The sequence below is a fragment of the Cebus imitator genome, unplaced genomic scaffold (assembly GCF_001604975.1).
Source record: "Cebus imitator isolate Cc_AM_T3 unplaced genomic scaffold, Cebus_imitator-1.0 Scaffold140, whole genome shotgun sequence".
Taxonomy (NCBI): domain Eukaryota; kingdom Metazoa; phylum Chordata; class Mammalia; order Primates; family Cebidae; genus Cebus; species Cebus imitator.
In genome coordinates this window covers 4,005,746-4,023,892 of record NW_016107455.1, presented here as the reverse complement: position 1 = coordinate 4,023,892, position 18,147 = coordinate 4,005,746, and the positions used below count along the sequence as shown (strand labels likewise).

Below are 18,147 nucleotides of genomic sequence, written 5' to 3'. Positions count from 1 at the left end.
GAGTCTCGTTCTGTGGCCCAGGCAGGAGTGCAGTGGTGCGATCTCAGCTCACTGCAAACTCCACCTCCTGGATTCAAGCAATTCTCCTGCCTCAGCCTCCCGAGTAGCTGGTACTACAGGCATGTGCCACCACGCCCAGCTATTATTATTATTATTTTTTAGTAGAAATCGGGTTTTACCATGTTGGCCAGGATGGTCTCCATCTCCTGACTTTGTGATCCGCTCACCTCCGCCTCCAGCCTGAGCCACCACGCCTAGCCCCCAGTCTCACATTTTATGGCCCATAAGTTCACAGATCGTTTCATATTCATTTATTAAGCGTTTATTAATAAACACTTCACCCCTTAGGTACTATGCTAGGAGGTGCCTGAGTTACATTTACATCACAAAAGAGAACAGACAGCTTCCAGCCCTCACGGCCCTTACAAATGAGTGAGAGAGATGGACAATAAGCTCAAGGGCATTTAGTGCTGTAATGGAGGCAGCACTTCCAGGATGCTGTAGGAGGCACAGAGGAGGAGCAGCCAATTCTGATTTAGGAGATTATGGAAGCCTTCTTGGAGGAACTGATGTTGAGACTGAGAGCGGAGGGATGAGTGGAAGTTGGCTAGGTCATAGGAGTGAGGGGTGGGGCAGCAGGGAGGAGAATTTCAGGCTGAGAACAGGATGCACCTTCTCTGGGGCATATATTTGACAACTAAGGTAAACATCTAATTATTATTTTTGTTTTTAGAATGACCTGTTCAGTGTTTATAATCTCCTAGCACATCTATGCCAAACAGAGCTAAGAGGTACCCTGGACCAGGGTTTTCAAAAATAGCTGCTAGTTCTTCAATTCTGGAAGGTTTGCAAAATTCTGAGGTGACTTTTATTCTTAAGTGTTATTTAATATTTTTAAAGTAAAAATTTTTATATTAGAACAGTTTTAGATTGCTATTTAATTTTTAAGTTTAAATTTCAAACTAACTTCAAACTTACAGAAAAGTTGCAAGAATAATACAAAAGAAAATCCCCTCAAAAGTCCCATATATTTTTAACGACTTTACCTGTTGTTAGTATTTTGCATCATTTGTTTTAATTATTTATAATCTGTCTACCAATATACATCCACGCCCTCCTTCCTCCTCCTCCTCATCTCCTAATTATTATTTTTATTATTCTTGCCAAACCGTTTGACATATCATTTTACTCCTAAATACTTTAGCAGGTATCTGATAGAAACAAGGACATTATCTTGCAGAATCCCCGTAAAATGATCAAGTTCGGAAAAACTAACATTGATACTATCCTACTATCTAACATCGAGTCTATATTTGAATTTCACCAGTTATCCCAATAATGCTCTTTACATTTTCGTGGTTAGAGATCCAGTCCAGAATCACACATTGCCTTTAATTGTGATGTGCCTCAGCCTCTTTGTCTTTCACACCATTGATATTTTTGAAAAGTGCAGATCAACTGTTTTGTAGGATGCCCCTTAATGTGAGTTTGTTTGATGTTTCTTCATGAGTAGATTCCATTTATGTATTTTTAGAAGGTAAGTGATACGTGTGTTTTTCAGGAGATCACATCAGGAAGCTCATGGTGTCTGTGTATCTCATGATTGGGGATATAAACTTTTATTTGTTTTATATTTAGTATATTTTAAGCTGTAACAAACACATGCATATCCAAATGTGTTTCTATTCAAGTTTTATCACAAAGAACATTCATAATGAGCTAATCTGCTCTAGGTTATCTTGATTGAATGCAGACCTCAGTATTCAGTCTCTCCTGCCAGCTCTGCATATACCTGAACTTTGCTTAAGTGTGTCATTGATTAATAAGGTTGTAACTGCACATTGGCCTGAGAAATGCTGAATGTAGACTTGTACAAGTAACAAATGACTGCCTAGTTATATGAATCAGAATTTCCTTGACACTGTACAATGAAAACAACATACAAAAGTAAATTGGAATCCTGAGGCTAATTTAATAGTGAGCCCCACAGAACAGATTCAGGTTCATCAAAAGAGCATCAGTGCCTAATTTTATACTGATTTTGACTTATACAAGAAATTAATAAAATACCCTTTGCATATGTTATATGGTGTTTTATATGGTGGGTTCCTAAATGAGGAATTTAGGAACCCAACATGTAAAAAGTAAGGGATCCTTGTTAAAATAAGGATCTCTCACTTTGGCCATTAGGAAACCACATTGTATCTCACCATTGCTCCTACCCACTGTATAGTTTCTGCAACACTCTCATCATCTGCAGGCCTCGATATATCTTTTCCTGGTACCTGGGATTTTGCCCTAATTTTTAACACCCCCAGGGCTCAGGGAACACACATATATAATTTACCAATAGGTCTTAGGGTGTGGTCCCTGGATGCTCCAAAGTGCACACAGTTTGAGATTTCTTTCTTTCCTTTTTGAAGTTCAGTTCTGCTTATGTTAAAACATGCCAATACGAACATTAGGAATACAGCCATACCCTAGGCAATAACCTACTTAGCCACTGACTGACACCTCCACGAATGACCCAACCATAGGACAGTCCTACCTTATTCCAGAGCCTTTATTCCACGAATGAGGACACTGTGATCCAGAGAGGTGGATCTCCTTCTTCTGAAAGAGAGCTGCTAATAGTAGTCAGATGCAGCCCAGCTCTGCTGGTGCCAGGGGTTGGTATGGTTTTCTGATAGCAGAGGCAGTCCCCTCAGGAGGTGACCAAGACACTTTCCTTTCTCTTGGCAAGTGTGGGTGGCTGGCAGCTGAGGCAGGCCCTGGGCAAGGTCCTTCAGTCTGGTTTACTCATCTAAACTCAGCCAGAGTTGAAGCCCAGCCAGATCCTAGGAGGCCTCTAGATTTCCTAGTAGATTTTGTAATAGAAGATGGTCCTAACAGAAACACAGGACTGAATAAGTATAGATACTTTAGAAAGTAATTTGTTAAAAAAAAAAATAGCTGGCCATGGTGTCATATACCTGTAGTCCTAGTTACTCAGGAGGCTAGGCTGGAGGATTGCTTCAGCCCAGGAGTTCGAGGTTGCAGTGAGCTGTGATCGCACTATTACACTCCAGCCTGGGTGACAGAGGGAGACTCTGTCTCTAGAAAAAGAAAAAAAAGAAAGTCATTTATAGTATATTTTCTTTGGAAAAATACATTCTAAGTTCAAAAAGAATTTTCCAAGCTCAACCAATATATCAATAAATTTGAGACCACTTGCAACTCACTCCATTCCATTGAACCAGCATGGATTTTATATTTATATATGCAAGGTGGTACAATAGCTATTTGGTGGATGCCAAAAGGACGGTCCTGTGCTCAAGACATCTGCAATAATCCTGGAGAGATGATACATAGATATATTTAAAACTTAATCATCATATAAGGTAATGTCTGATGAAATGCTCGGATCAGCGAAAGAGAAAGTGGACCACTGGATAATAGAGGTCGTCAGACGTGGTTGAACGCTGCGGCTCCTAAGTCAAATGACCTGCGTGAAACCGCAGCTGCTCCACTTCCTAGTCGTGTGGCAGGTTTCTCAAAGTTCTTTAAGGCGTTGAGAACAGCTCTAGGCGTTTTTGGTGCCCCCAAAATGTTAGCCATTATTATTACCTCTCAGTCTGTACTTGGACCACCACTTCAAGAAGGGTCAGGATGAGAGTGGAGAGGCGCGAGTGGGTTTTGCAGGAGGGTGACAGAATCATAATGAATTAATGAATTATCCTCGCAAAAGCTCTGCAAACTGCTTTTCTAACTTTGCTGGCAGCTATCAAGCGGGGGCGGCAGGCGGCCATCCTTTCGGCCGCCTGAGATCCCAGCGCCTGTCCCCAGGGGGCGCTGCCGCCCCGCCGCCGCCGCCGCCGCTGCCCTGCCCAGCGCGCGCCTCCGCCGTCCACCCGCGCGTGCGCGCCGCCCAGGTGAGGAGGCGGTGGCCTGGGCCACGGCGGGGGCGGGGGCGGGCTCCTCGGCGCGCCGGGCGGGGCGGAGTCGGGAGGCCCGGGCGGGGCGGGCCGGGGCCGGAGGCGGGACCAGCCGCCGCCGTCTCCGTCTCGGTGTCCCGGCCTCAACAGCTCCCGGCAGCCGCGGCGGGAGGAGCGGAAACTGTCGGGTGCGTCCCGTCCGGAGCCGAGCCGGCCGAGAAGGCGCCGAGGAGCAGCGGGGCGGCCTCCGTCCCGCCCGGACCCGCCAAGCGGCGCGCGCGCCCTCTCCCCTCAGCCTCGCGGCGCAGCCTTGCCCCAGCCCCTCCCGAGCTCATCGCGGGCCCCCTGAACGGCTCCGGCGGCCCTAGTGCGCCCACCTGAGCCCCAGCGCCGGCGCCATGGCGGAGCAGGAGAGCCTGGAGTTCGGCAAGGCGGACTTCGTGCTGATGGACACCGTCTCCATGCCCGAATTCATGGCCAACCTCAGGCTCAGGTGAGGGTGGAGCGGCCACGCGCAGGAGCGCGAGGCTGCGCTTTCCCAAGAGAGGGCGCCTCGGGGCGCGGCCGGATCCGGGGTATCGGGGCGCCGGAGCTCCGGAGCTCCGGAGATGGAGCGCGGCCGGGCTGCGGTGTCCGGGGGTCCGCCGAGCTCTGCGGCTGCGGTTTCCCGAGCGCGGACGCCGCCGGGGTGCGGCCGCTTTGGGGTGCGGGGGGCGTGCCGAGCTCGAGGGCCGCGCTTCCCTGAGAGGGGAGCCCTGGGCGCTGTCCGGGGTGTGGGTGCAGGGGGTGTGCCGCGCGGGAGGGCGCGCTTCCCAGAGCCAGGTGAGGGAGGTGGGCGGGCCGGTGACCTCATGGAAACTGAAGGGAAATAACTTGAGCGAGAGTTGCGGTGGCCCTGAAGGCCCTAGGAGGACTGGAGGGTTATTTTGGAGAGAGGCTGGCGTCTCATCCCGACTTTACACTTGCTGCTTTTCTTTCTTTCCTTGCCCTTCTTTTTTTCCTCTCCTGGCGTAGTTCCATCCTGTCATTCAGGATGCTATGGAGTGATCCCTGAGCTGTCTGTTCTGGGACCCTGGCTATTTTTTTAGTTACTCCCTAAACGTAATTAGACACGTTTCCAGACATCGAAGAGACTGCTGTACTTGCCAGTGCCAAGATAAACTGTCTGAATTTGACAAGGCGTTCATGGTTTTGGTTTTTTTCAAGGAGCTATGGATGGAACCCTTGTGTTACTGACATCCTTGAGAGTGCAGTCACAACTCAGCGCCCCAAAATGGGCTTCCAAGATGTGGGTTTGTTTTAGAAAGCCCGTTACATGCAGTTATTTCACCCTTGATAGAGTAATATGTAAACAGTTTTAAAGTAGTTTAACTAAAACATTAGAGTAAGTAGAGTTTCAAAATAGCTGAGAGAGAGAGAGAGAGAGAGAGAGAGAGAGAGAGAGTTTCCCTGCAAGCTTTGGCTTCATTTCTTCTAAGGTTTATAACTAAACATCACTCCTTAAACTTACAAAGTGAAAATCATAATCTTGGCTTGGGTGCTTAATCCTACTTTCAGTATTAACTACCCTTGTCAGCAGGGGTCAATCAGATTTTATTACATACCAGCATAATGATAGGATGTTACATTTCTGATCAAGGTTTGGATGCATAGCTGTTATAGAAATCATCTCAAATATTAATCAAGATGACATACCTCTGTATCAGCTATAATCAATACCCACTGTCATAGTGATTAAGAGTCAGACTGTTGAGATTCAAATCCTAGTTCTACCACATTCTTGTTGTGATCTTTGAGCAACTTACTTGGCCTCTCTGTGCCTCAGTCTTCTTGTCTGTAGGATTGGGGTTGTCCTGAGGGTTAAACGAATTATTAATAATATGTGTATGTAACTTTAAAGATTAGTGCCTGGCAAATCCATATGAGCGAAACGGTTTAAATTTTCCCAAGTGCACATAAAGCAGATAAAGGGGTAAGTTATACAGCAATTTCATAGATTAAGGTTTTAAATTATTTAAGAGATTCTACTGCCCCCAGGAAATAAATTGTGTACTTTGAGAAATGGCTTTATAATTTTGTCACTCTCACCTTATAATCCTTTCAGTTTTTCAGACATTGGTACATTTATTATGCACATACTGTATATAAGACACCGTAGTAGTAGTTGAATGTGGAGCCATTCATTTTAACCTCCGTCACCTCCAGCAAATACATGACCTTAGCCAGAGCTTTTGAAGAATTTTGAGAATTTGAAATTGAAGGCATAGAGTCTAACTACGTTAGGTTGTAATGTACATTAGTTTATACACTAGTCTGTAGTTTGCTCCTCTTCTTAGATTTAACTCGTGGTTTTTCAAAAAAGTAAGTTGAGGGAGGGAACTTAGAATTTCTGCTTTTTTAAAAAGCGTTAAATCTCTAAGTGTGAGGTTTGAATTTCAAGGTAGATTACTAAGGTGAGCCTAACAACTCTTTTGTGTACCAAAGAGAATACTGTGATTTATTTATTTATTTTTATTTTTTAGAGATGGAGTCTTGCTATGTTGACCAGACTCATCTTGAACTCCTGGCCTCAAGCAATCCTCCCATCTCAGCCTCCCAAAGCACTATATTTATAGGCATGAGCCACCACGCCCAGCCAAATGCTGCTATTTAATTCTACTGTTTGCAGGGTACTCTAGGAGATAAGGTAGGAAGATCCGAAGAACTACAAGATGTGCTGCTTACCTCTCAAAGGGGTGGCATCTCAATGAAGACATGGAGAAAGGTGGAGTTTTTTTATTGGTTTAAAGAATAGTTCAAGGAAACATCAGGAGGCTGAGATAGGAGGATTGCCCGAGCTCAGGAGTTCAAAGCTGCTGTGAGTTATGATCACACCTCTTTACTCCGGCCTGTATAATAGAGCAAGACCCTGTCCCTTAGCAGAAAAAGAAGAAAGAAAGAGAAACAGAAAGAACATAGACAGAGAGGAAGCCAGGCAGGCAAGAAAGAAAGAAAAGAAAGGAAGAGAAAGAAAGGGAAAGAGAGAAAGAAAAAGGAAAGGAAGGGGAGGGGAGAAAAGAAAGAAAAAGGAAGAAAGGAAGGAAGGAGGGTGGGAGGGGAGGGAAGGAAGAAGGGAAGGAAGGAAAAGAGAGAGAAAGAAAAGAAAAGAAACGAGATAAGCCTTATAAAGCTTAGGTGATTATTTGCCAAGTAATTGTAGAAATTGTTCTGAAAGTTCAGAAGAGAGAGATTCCTTAGGTTGATTCCAAAACACCTTATAGAGGAAGAGAGGAGTTGAGCTGAGTTCCAAAGGATGGGTAGGATTTGTAAAGGTGGACACGTGGCTGGAGAGCATTCCAGGTGGATTAAGCAGCATGAGCAGGGGTTGATGGCGTGAAAGCTGACTCTGGGTGACAGTGGGTAAGCTAAGTTGTTTGGAGGGGAAGGGGTTGGTATTGTGGAGATGTGGAGGAATCACCAGCTGTCTGCATGACCACTGTCTAATGCCCAGAATTTGAGGCCTACCTTTACACTCAATCTCTATGTCATTCAAGATTCTGGATATACAGATGTATCTATTTGTGCGTGTCTCATCTGTGTGTTCTTGATGACTCTGAGAATTGGCTGTGGTTTTCATTGTACAGATCAGTGATTGTTCATGACTTACTTACTTAGAGTAGTTGGTTCCCTGTAACCATAAACACAATGCCAGCAAAGAGTAGCAGCACCCTTGCCCTCCTTTCAAGCTGTAAATTCTGACTCAGACAGAAAGCAGTCCTCTCTTTGCAGAAGGTGACCAGAAATCCACAACTGCATAATCCAGATGGTATTATGTGATGTTGAAGTGTTTTTGTCTCCTGGAATATCAGTTTTTGGGCACATATTTGTGATTGTACATAGCTGAAATTGAGCGTGTTTGGTCCACTGGTGGATATGGATGTGTGAGTGAAATTCCCATGCGTGCTTGTACCTCTCGTGACTCCTGCCCTCCCAAGCTGCAGTTTCTGCTCGTATTCCCCATTATGGAATGTCCTGTCGTCTGCTTCCCACCTGGCTCTTCTGCAAGGCCTACTTCCTTCCTTTAAGGTGTGTAATAGACAGTCAAGTACTCAAGGCTGCAGGTGCTCCAGGGTCTGTGTTTTCTCAACAGTAGCACCTAGCATAATGCTGGGTACATAGTACATTCCTTTGTGACAACATTTTTTCATAGAGAGGGAAAAAAATGTTTCCGTTACTTTTTTTTTTTAAGCTTATGTGGCATTATCCTTTTAGAACGATCTTCATGTTTTGCTATTAATCTGGCCTTCTTTTTCCCTCTTGGAGCTAAAGCTTGATTTTTAGGCAACTGCCACAATTGACGGAAATTTCTCCTACCATCATTACTTTTAAAAATGGACATAGATGTATGTCTGGATGGGGCAAGAGTAAGAGTGATGTGGATTAGTGCGAGTTAGTATATCTGAGAAGAAACTTCAGTTTATATTTCTTGCTTTAGAAGAAAACCTGCTTGTATTGTGAGAGCTGCCTTCTTTCCCTCCAAGAAGTCACTTGTTGGGGGATATTTCTTTTTCCTTTTGGTAGAGGTAGAGGTGGAGGTGGAGGTAGTTACTCATTCCAATTTCCACGGATCTCTGCCCAGGACTAAGACTCCTGTATGAGTCCTGCCTGCCTACATGGTCAGGACCAGTTCCTGCCAACAACCCTAATGACCTCTTGAAGGCCTAACCACAGCAACCCTGTCTTACCATGCTCTGCTTTCTTTGTAGCCACTTCCTTTTTGGATATGGAGCTCATTGGTTCCTTTGCTCCTTGATTGGGCCATTCCTATACACGAGTTCTTCCAGCATTAACATCAGCTTTGTACCCTCTCTCTGAGAGTCCTGCCAGGGCAAGCTGCTTACATCTGCTCCTCTGGGTGTTCCTCCCTCCTCACACTCCTCGCTCTCAGCCATGTGCATGAAAGGAAGAATGTAGGCTACTGCTCAGGAGTGGACTTGAGCCTAGGACAGCATCCTTGACAGAAATGCTTTCCTTTTCGTAGGACAATGAAACATATGTCAGCCTTCCAGTGGTCCAGTTTCTTAACTTTATTGTTATTGGTTCCTGTTTTGAGAATGAAGCATCTATTCAGCCTTATGTCTTGGCTTCTCAGAAATTTAAGTGTTCCCCCTCTCTTTTCTTATTGGGTTTTGTCTTCTGTAAAAGCCATCATCTGAAGCACCGTGCGTGCCAAAGCTCCATGCAACTCCTCATTTTTAACCTAACACAGCATGTCTTTTGTACCTTTGCTTAGAACTGTGTTTTTCAACCTTGGCACTATTGACATTTAAGACTGGATAATGCTTTGTTGTAGAGGCTGTCCTGTGTGTTGTAGGATGTTTAGCAGCATCTCTGGCCTCTACTCCCTAGATGTCAACAACTCCACTCCTTTTTCATTTATGACAACCAAAAGTGTCTCCAGACATTGCCACAAGTCCCTGGGGGGAGCGGGGGGGGCAAGTGTTTGGGTAGGTGTGTTTGTACATACACACATGCAGTATTGCCCCTAGCTGAGAGCCACTGGCCATTGCTGTTTTTACTCCCTGGGATGTCCTTTCCTCATCTCTGCCCTCATTCCCTACCTGCTACACTCTTACTCATCCTTCAAGACCAGTTCTAAGAAATCTTTCCCAATCCCCAAAAACAGGTCAATGTCACGTTCTCATGTGCCCTCAGGATGTGTAGACATTTGTTCATAACTTTTAGAAAATTCATCATATTCATACGTTGCTTTCTTGTCAACTTGTGGAATCCTCAAAGGCAGGTAACCTGTTCAGAGGTAGATCCAGGTTTTCTGATGCTTTGAAACTCATAGTGCTTGGTGGCAACCACCTTTAAGAAAAAGAATGTAAATTCTGAATGCAGAATTAGATGCAAGGCTTTGGAAGGGGAAGATGCAAGTGAGTGGCTGTGAAGCAAACCTACCTTTAATCCTTTTGTGTTTTCTATTTTGCTACAGAATTTGGCTCCCCCATCGCATTTAATACATCTTTTTTTTTTTTTTCTTTTTTTTTGAGACGGAGTTTCGCTCTTGTTACCCAGGCTGGAGTGCAATGGCGCAATCTCGGCTCACTGCAACCTCTGCCTCCTGGGTTCAGGCAATTCTCCTGCCTCAACCTCCTGAGTAGCTGGGATTACAGGCACGCGCCACCATGCCCAGCTAATGTTTTTGTATTTTTAGTAGAGACGAGGTTTCACCGTGTTGACCAGGATGGTCTCGATCTCTTGACCTCGTGATCCACCCGCCTCGGCCTCCCAAAGTGCTGGGATTACAGGCTTGAGCCACCGCGCCCGGCAACATTTAATACATCTTAAAGTGAATTAACTGAGTACTCAAATGTTGGCTGATTGTTCTTCAACCAGTGGAATTCTTTTTTTTTTTTTTAAGCATGTAATCTCTTCAAAATATTATACTTTAATAGAACTTAACTATGTGTTGAGGGAAGTGAGTTACAGATTAGAAGAAAGGCAGCAAACAGATACACACACACTCACCACACCACCCCTGTATTCTTTGTCTGTGGCTGTTTGGTCATTTGGAAAATTTGGTGGGACAAAGGGTTTCTCTTGCTTGCCAGAGGAAAAAACCATAGATACTCTGGGTGGTCTTCAAATAAATGTAAACCTGCAATTGGTTCAGGGCTCTAGTTAGAAACAGCTCTAGTTAGATTTATAGGAGAGGTGAATGGCACACTAAATCTTTTTGGCTTCCATGTGAAATTCTTTGGCAACTTCTTTTGAAGGCCTTTGGAAAAGGACAGTTTGCTCTCTGCCTGTTTTGTACATTGGCTTCATATTGGGACAAAAATGGGAATTTGGGTTTTGGAGCTGCCATTTGGAGTGAATCACCCTGCCGCCTGGTTTCCTTTCCTACTTCGTGACAGATTTCCAAGACTATTTTTATTCAGGGTCATTTCTTGACCCTGGAGACTTCTGCTGAATTGAGTTCCCAAATAGGGCCAGATGTGGGTGGAATCAAGCACTTAGAAGTTGCTACTGGTTCATTTCATTGCAGGTTATGATGGGATCTACTTTTTTTTTTCTTTTTTAGATAGGATCTCATTCTGTTACCCAGGCTGGAGTCCAATGGCACAATGATGGTTCACTGCAGCTGGACACTATCTCAAGGAGTGGCCCTGTTTAATGATAATTCTCTAGTCCCCATTTGTGGTGCTACCGCTGGGACTGGTTTGAGTCATTGCATCATTGCCCAGACACTGCCAAGTTGGGGAACTTTACTGTCAGCGGTGGCTTCAACTCCACTGGGTAGATTGCCTGTTCATGAGCCTCACCACCATGGCCTATAAAAATGCCAGCTATGTTCATAAATGGGGTCAGAGGATAACAGCATTTTAAAATATGCATTGTATGTCTCTCCTTTATTGTTTATTAGATGCCTTGACTTCGATGACAGTTTTATTTCCTGTAGAAAACAGGCTTCTTTCAGTTCAACTACAATATAATTACTTGCTAGATTTCTTTGTTTTTGAGACAGGGACTGGCTCTGTCACCCAGGCTGGAGTGCAGTGGCACGGTCTCGGCTTACTGCAACCTCTGCCTCTTGGGTTCAAGCAATTCTCATGCCTTAGCCTCCCTAGAGGCTGGGATTACAGGTACAAACCACCATGCCTGGCTACTTTTTTTTTTCTTGTATTTTTAGTAGAGAGGGGGTTTCACTGTGTTGGTCAGGCTGGCCTCAAACTCCTGAGCTCCGGCGATCCACCAGCCTTGGCCTCCTAAAGTTCTGGGATTACAGGCACGAGCCACTGTGCCCAGCTCATGAATAGAACAGTGTTTTCCAAACTTTAGTTTTGAGCATTTATGGGAAAAAGAGAAGCAAAAGCATTCTTGCAATAGGGAGTCATGGAAAGAGCACAGGCTCTGAGACTAAGTGACCAAGTTCAAATCTCAGCTTCGCTTTTATTCCTATTAGCATAGGCTTCCCTAAGCCTCATTTCCTTATATGTAAAATGATCACCTTTTAGGGTTATTGAGATGGAATCACATGTGCAGCAAGTGCCTGGTTAGTGCTTAATATATAATTCTCACTCAACTAATGGTAACTCTCCCTGAATCCTTCCCAAATGGCCTCACCTCCGTGTCCTGATCCCATAACTGCTAGAGAGCTAGATATTTTCATCTCTTCCTTGTCATTTCTTCCTTCCTCACAAAGACAAATTTGTTTGTTTTGATTTTGTTTGGGGGGCAAGGATGGAAGTTTCTAGAGAGGATCCAAGTTACCTATCAGAAAGTGTAAGGACACTAGAAATAGACAAATACGGAATTTAATCTTGTCTTTGTTCATTTACTACCACTTGTGTGACCTTGGACAAGTGACTTAGCTTCTTTGAGCCTCAGTTTTTTCATCTTTAAAGATGATATGTTCTTGTGAAATTAAATTATAGCACATTTAAAATATGTGTGAAATACCTATGGTGGTGGCCGAAGCATAGTAGGTACTCAGTGGGTGCCCCTCTGTCTCTGCTCCATTCCATGGTCCAGGCCTGTGGACCAAAATGCCCTTGCTATTTCCAGTTCACTCTGTAACTCTTGCACTATGCATTCCCATAATCACATTCCCTCCAGGTATCACTATTTAATTTCTGGAAGTTGTTTTAAACTTTTTGGAAAATAAAATCTATTCATATTTGAGAGATTTCTAAAATATCTTATTCTGCTTGTCACTGTTCTCAGCCTCCGTGAAGGTTGATGACATTTAGACACTATTGCCAGGCGATGGACTTTAAGACTAGAATTGTCTTTTTAAAAAATCTATAACTAATTTTCTCATTCATCTATATGATGAATGTCTACTATGTTATCTACCCTCTCTGTGTTTCATATAATATCCTGGTATTAAAACTAGTAACTACTTGAATTCTTACAGTGTGCTTAGTGCTGGGTCGGATACTTTGGTGGGGGTTACTTTTAACAAAATTACTCTTTGAGGGATAGCTTAAATTGGGAGTAACAGATACCTTAATAAATGGATCAATATAAAGTGAAATATGATTGAGCCCAAATGAATTGCACAGGCTTTTAAGGGCTTCCTACAGAGGAGGAATCAATATATCATATTTTTAAAAAAAAAAAAAAAAACTGATGACAATGTAATTAAGAGCTGTATATATGTATGTACTGTATTATGAGGGAATTCAGAAAAAGAAAAAAATGGCATTGGGAGTAGGTAAAAAAAAAAGTTTTATCAAAGAGGTAGAATGTCAGTGGACCCTTGTTGAAGTAGAGATATTGTTTCATCTGGAAACAGCCCTTCCTCCCCCCGCCCTATGGCCAGAGCCATCCTGGCCTTCTTTCCTTCTGTCTCTACTCACTTTGAGCATGCGTGGGCTGGCTGTACTGCCAGCCAACTTTCATTGCTCAGAAATATTTTCCCCCACATTGTCTGCACTTCTTTCATTCCTGTCTTATGCTGCCCCAAATTCTCCCAAGTAGAGATTGAGTTAGGTTGATAAGAGTCCTCTTAGAAAGTCAGATACTTCTAATGCAGCACAAGCACATTAGTATATATCTTGCTCAGTCTGGCTAATTTCTTTCACATGCCTCAGTGGCATCAGAATGAGGAACAGAGAATTTCATTTTTGAAAAATAATTTTACAGCATGTTACTGTTCAGAGATACAGCAGACCTGGGATAGAGAACTGAACCCTTGTGGGAAAGGATGGGCAGCATATAGTATGAGGTTAGTGCATTCCTGGGGAGGCAAATCCTGATGACAGAGCTGGGAAGGTACCTGACAAAAACTTTGCCTAATTAAAAATTGTATCTGTGGTTTATCTTTGGGTCTAGAAGAGGAAGAGAAAATTTTTTTTCTTTTTTTTTTTTTCAGCTGATGCTTAATTACAGAACTTCCAAGATTCAGCACCCAGCATATGTGATGAATACTGTGGCCATGACATTTGGGTTAAAGGGTTGTTAGTGAAGAGCCAGGTGCAATGACCTCCACCTGTGGTCCCAGCTACTTGGGAGGCTAAGACAGGAGGATTGCTCAAGCCCAGGGATTGGACACTATGATCATGCCTGTGAATAGTCACCACACCCCAACCTGGGCAATATAGTGATGCCTTGTCTGTAAAAAAATAAAGAATAAAAAGAGAGACACTGGTGAGACAGACTATGATTCTAATCATGGCTTTCAACATTTCTTATTGAAAGAGAATGGTCTGCTTTTGGAAAGTAGATCATTTTTTAAGAGAAGGCTTCCAATAAGTGACTTCAGTTGATGGAGAGGGAATCAAGAACATCTGCTAGTTTTTCTTGATACTTTGCCCACCTTCTAGGCTCCTCATTGTCCTAGCCTCATTCCTGAAGATATCCCAGTTTGTATTCCAGGCACAGCTGCTCACATGGGACTAGTTACAATCTTCCCACAATGGGATTGCCTTCATTTCCCCACATTTCTTCTCCTTGATACACAGTATAGAAATAGATTTCACTTTAGTGAAATTAAAGTATTAACTGTAGTAAAGCTATTTCGCTTTAATAAAAAAGATTGTTTACTACTGAACATAGATTTTTCAGAAAAAGCCACAGACCAGTTCAGGGTTCTAAAAGAACCCCCTGGAATAGACGGATAAGCACACCAAGGAGCAAACACAGCTTTCCTTTTATTCCTCATCTCCATATATCTCTCACAGTTATATTGCTAAGTCTTGGGGGGAAAGCCCATTAGCACTTACTGTATATTCACAAGGTTCACATACGCAGTAGAAGCAAATGAATTTGTCAAAAAAATGGTTTCATCTAAAACAATGAAGCAAACACTAAGAGAAACTGAAACAATTTTTTTTTTCCTCTGACCACAAAGTCGGCTTTGAGTAACTTGTACAATAGAGGATCATCCGTAGCAATGCCGGGTGATCCCAAATGGTTCTATCTCAGACCATTGCTTTGTATCCAATATAAAGTCAAGATAAATTTTATAGTTTATTTTTAAAAAGTCAAGCCCCATAAAAAAAAACCAACAACTTATTTATTTTGGATAAACCCCATCATTGGTCATATTTCAGCTTTGGGTTTTACAGATATTTAGGTCATTTTAAGTTTATTATAAGAATAGTCCTTGATATTGAGAGTGAGTTAACCTGATTCTGCCATCTTATCCCATGTTCTTTCGATTAAGACTAAAACCTATAAACAATTAAAAAAAATCTCTAGAATAGTTTAAATGTCAGTGAGTACAACAATTTTTTTCATTGCATTCAGCCTTTCCTATTAGTTTATGTTCTACCTCTACACTCAAAGTTATTTTTTTTTTAATTTATTATACTTTAAGTTCTGGGGTACATGTGCGAACGTGCAGGTTTGTTACATAGGTATACATATGCCATGGTGGTTTGCTGCATCCATCACCCCGTCATCTACAGTAGGTATTTCTCCTAATGCTATCCCTCCGCTAAACTCCACCCCCTGCTACCCCTCCCTTAGCCCCCCTACACTCAAAGTTCTAAGGGTAAGATAAAGCCCTGTCTCCCAAGGCTTATTTCCAGGCATTAAGGACAAAATAGTTTCACCTCCATCACTGAATAAATAGATAAATGCATAGTACTTCTGCATTTTTGATTCTTGGCTGAACTATGCGTTTACTATATTTTATGTATGCTTTTTAATGTATTCTATTGTGTGTATTTATATAATCTGATTTTTCTGTAGTAACTCCAGTCTTTGGTAATATAGGAAAAATGAAATTACCATTACTCTTGGAAAAACAACTGTTAAAATAGATTTTGGGTGTTTGTGAAATGGTAGACATTTCTCTACCTTTTTTTTTTTTTTTTTTTTTTTTTATTTTTTTTTTTTTTTTTTTTTTTTTTAATTTGTAGAACACAAGACGTGAAGCTTGATACCATACAGAAAAGGGGGACATATTAGTGGCACTGTAATCTTGAGCAGTCTCATGTTGTTGCTTGCCTTAGCCAGTTAACCAGATTTTACCATACTACCAAACTTTTCACAGCATTGTGATGCCTTTATATAGCTTTGTGTCATTTGTTGAGTGTTTCTGAGGGACATGCTTTTATACAGCAAATCCAGGGACTAAGCTTGTTTAGATTGGTGCTTTTTAAGAATCTGTAGGTCAGGCACAGTGGCTCATACCTGTAATCCCAGCACTTTGGGAAGCCAAGGCGGGCAGATCACCTGAGGTTGGGAGTTCGAGATCAGCCTGACCAACATGAAGAAACCCCTTCTCTACTAAAAACACAAAGTTAGTTGGGCATGGTGGTGCATGCCTGTAATCCTAGCTACTCGGGAAGCTGAGGCAGGAGAATCGCTTGAACTCAGGAGGCAGAGGTTGCAGTGCCATTGCCTGGGCAACAAAATTGAAACTCTGTTTCAAAAAAAAAAAATCTGTGTTCTGTGGTGTCTTGGGTCATGGAGGTGCCTGAGGAGCAGTCTTGGATTCCAGGTAGAGGTGGGGTAGGGCTTCAGGCCCCGGCATTCTAGTGCTTTCACCAGAGCAGCTCTGCTTCATAGTGGGGTTCCAAGGAATATGTCATTTGGGAAAAAAATGCTATCACATTGGAAAAACAGCTTGCAAACAACTGTTGTAGGTGATTTTTTTCCAGAAGGCTTTTATCCTTGCAAACACACACACACACACACACAAATAAATAAATAAAAAACAAAGAAAGAAATGTTTGTAACCAAAACCACTTTAAAAGTAGCAGTGTAGCATAAAATAATGAGCAAAGGAAAGGAAATATTTCAGTTATTCAAAGTTAAACATGACTATGGCTACTTTCTATGGTACAACTTAAAAAACTTACATTAGTTCTCCGAGCCTTTAATGGCTCAGTCTTAAAATGAGACTGATTCCTACACTACAAGGTTATTACATCAAATGAGATAATAGCTGGATTGTTTGTTCTTTACATATGGAGGGCACTCAGGTGTTCGTGCTTTCTCATTTTTGCTTCCTTAAGCAGAATATAAAGAATGTGATTTAATTCTTAATGACTTAGATCATCATGACTGTAGTTATGAAAAGTTGTTTTCATGTCCTTGGTATTTATTGTCATATTTGTAATGTTTTGTTCCACACTAAGTTGATCTAAACACACTTTTAAAAATGGATGTTTCAGTTTCTGTCTTTGATTTCAGTGTGCCTCCCCATGAATTCCCTTTACCCTCTTAATTTACAAACCTTATCTGCTCTGGGTTTTGGCTGTCAGCTGAGCTCATTAGAAGGGTGTTTAAAAAAGGAGGAGTTAATATGTTCTAATGAAGACTGAGGGGTTGTTATCTTGGGTATATCAATTGTAGGGCAAGAGTTTTAAGATGTCTGTTTTTTATCTTCTCTGCTGAGAGGTATTGCTTTGCTGTGTTTGGCTGGAAAGGCAAGTAGGCTGAGCTGAGTTCTGAGTAGGTAAGGTGCTACTCTAAAATATATTACTGCCCTTGGTATTTGAATTATTTGTGTGGTTGAACAAACCAAAACATGATGAGTGGATTTTTCCACACTGTGTGCAATTTATGACTGCTTGTTGACTTGTGGTAGGCGGCTGCTATTGGCAGAATCTGTTACTGTTTTCGTCTCTACCTCTCAGGTTTCTATTTTATCTGAAACTCTTACTGAAAAGAAACCTCTTCAACTTCTTGATTCATCCTAGGCTGGGGTTCCCAAATTCAGCTTTGTATCAGGAATACCCAGCTTTTAAAATACACAGATTCCCTGGACTCCGTCTTCTAGAGAAGGTGATTTATTAAGCCTCCTTAATGCCCAGGTGAGCCTCATATGCAGCCAGGCTAGGAGCCACTGTCCTAGGCAAATGGGTTTTCACTACACAGGTGTGTTCTGTTGAAACTAAATGGGCTATAATTGTAATGTGAGCTGACTGACATATTAACCAATGTATTACAACTTATTCTGTTTTAGTTATTAAATCAGCTTAATTATTTGATAACCACACTTTATTCTTTATCCTTACAACAAGTTTTCCATTTTTTCACCCTATGGCTATGATTGTCCAATTTTAGCATGTTATATATGTATTTTTGTGTCCACAGTTTCTCCATACAAAAATGTATAATCCCACCCTCCTTGATATATTTCCTTTACAATCTTTCATATACATATAAAAATGTACATATTCAAAAATTTTGGAACTTCCTGCCAGCATATAGTTTTGTAAACTGTTTTCTCATAACATAGTATCTTAAATGTTATGTTATGTTATGATGGCAACCATGTTGTCTT

At 42.3% G+C, this 18,147-nt stretch overlaps 1 protein-coding gene and 1 long non-coding RNA gene across 7 annotated transcripts in view; one reads left to right on the top strand and one right to left on the bottom strand.

Moving 5' to 3' along the window:
• The window catches only part of LOC108313690, a 23,811-nt gene extending 20,815 nt beyond the window's left edge, over positions 1-2,996 (bottom strand). Inside the window, exon 1 of the long non-coding RNA XR_001829186.2 lies at positions 2,549-2,996. This is a non-coding gene — a long non-coding RNA (uncharacterized LOC108313690). The remainder of the gene's footprint in view (positions 1-2,548) is intronic.
• Positions 2,997-4,003: 1,007 nt separating this feature from the next.
• The window catches only part of MYO1D (myosin ID), a 362,631-nt gene continuing 348,487 nt past the window's right edge, over positions 4,004-18,147 (top strand). For all 6 annotated transcript variants that reach the window (XR_001829185.2, XM_017542198.2, XM_017542195.2 and 3 more), the window contains exon 1: positions 4,004-4,407. Coding sequence is in view for 5 of the 6 variants with exons in the window: in XM_017542198.2 (XP_017397687.1) it covers positions 4,313-4,407 (95 nt within the window). In the remaining variant the exon portion in view is untranslated. The remainder of the gene's footprint in view (positions 4,408-18,147) is intronic.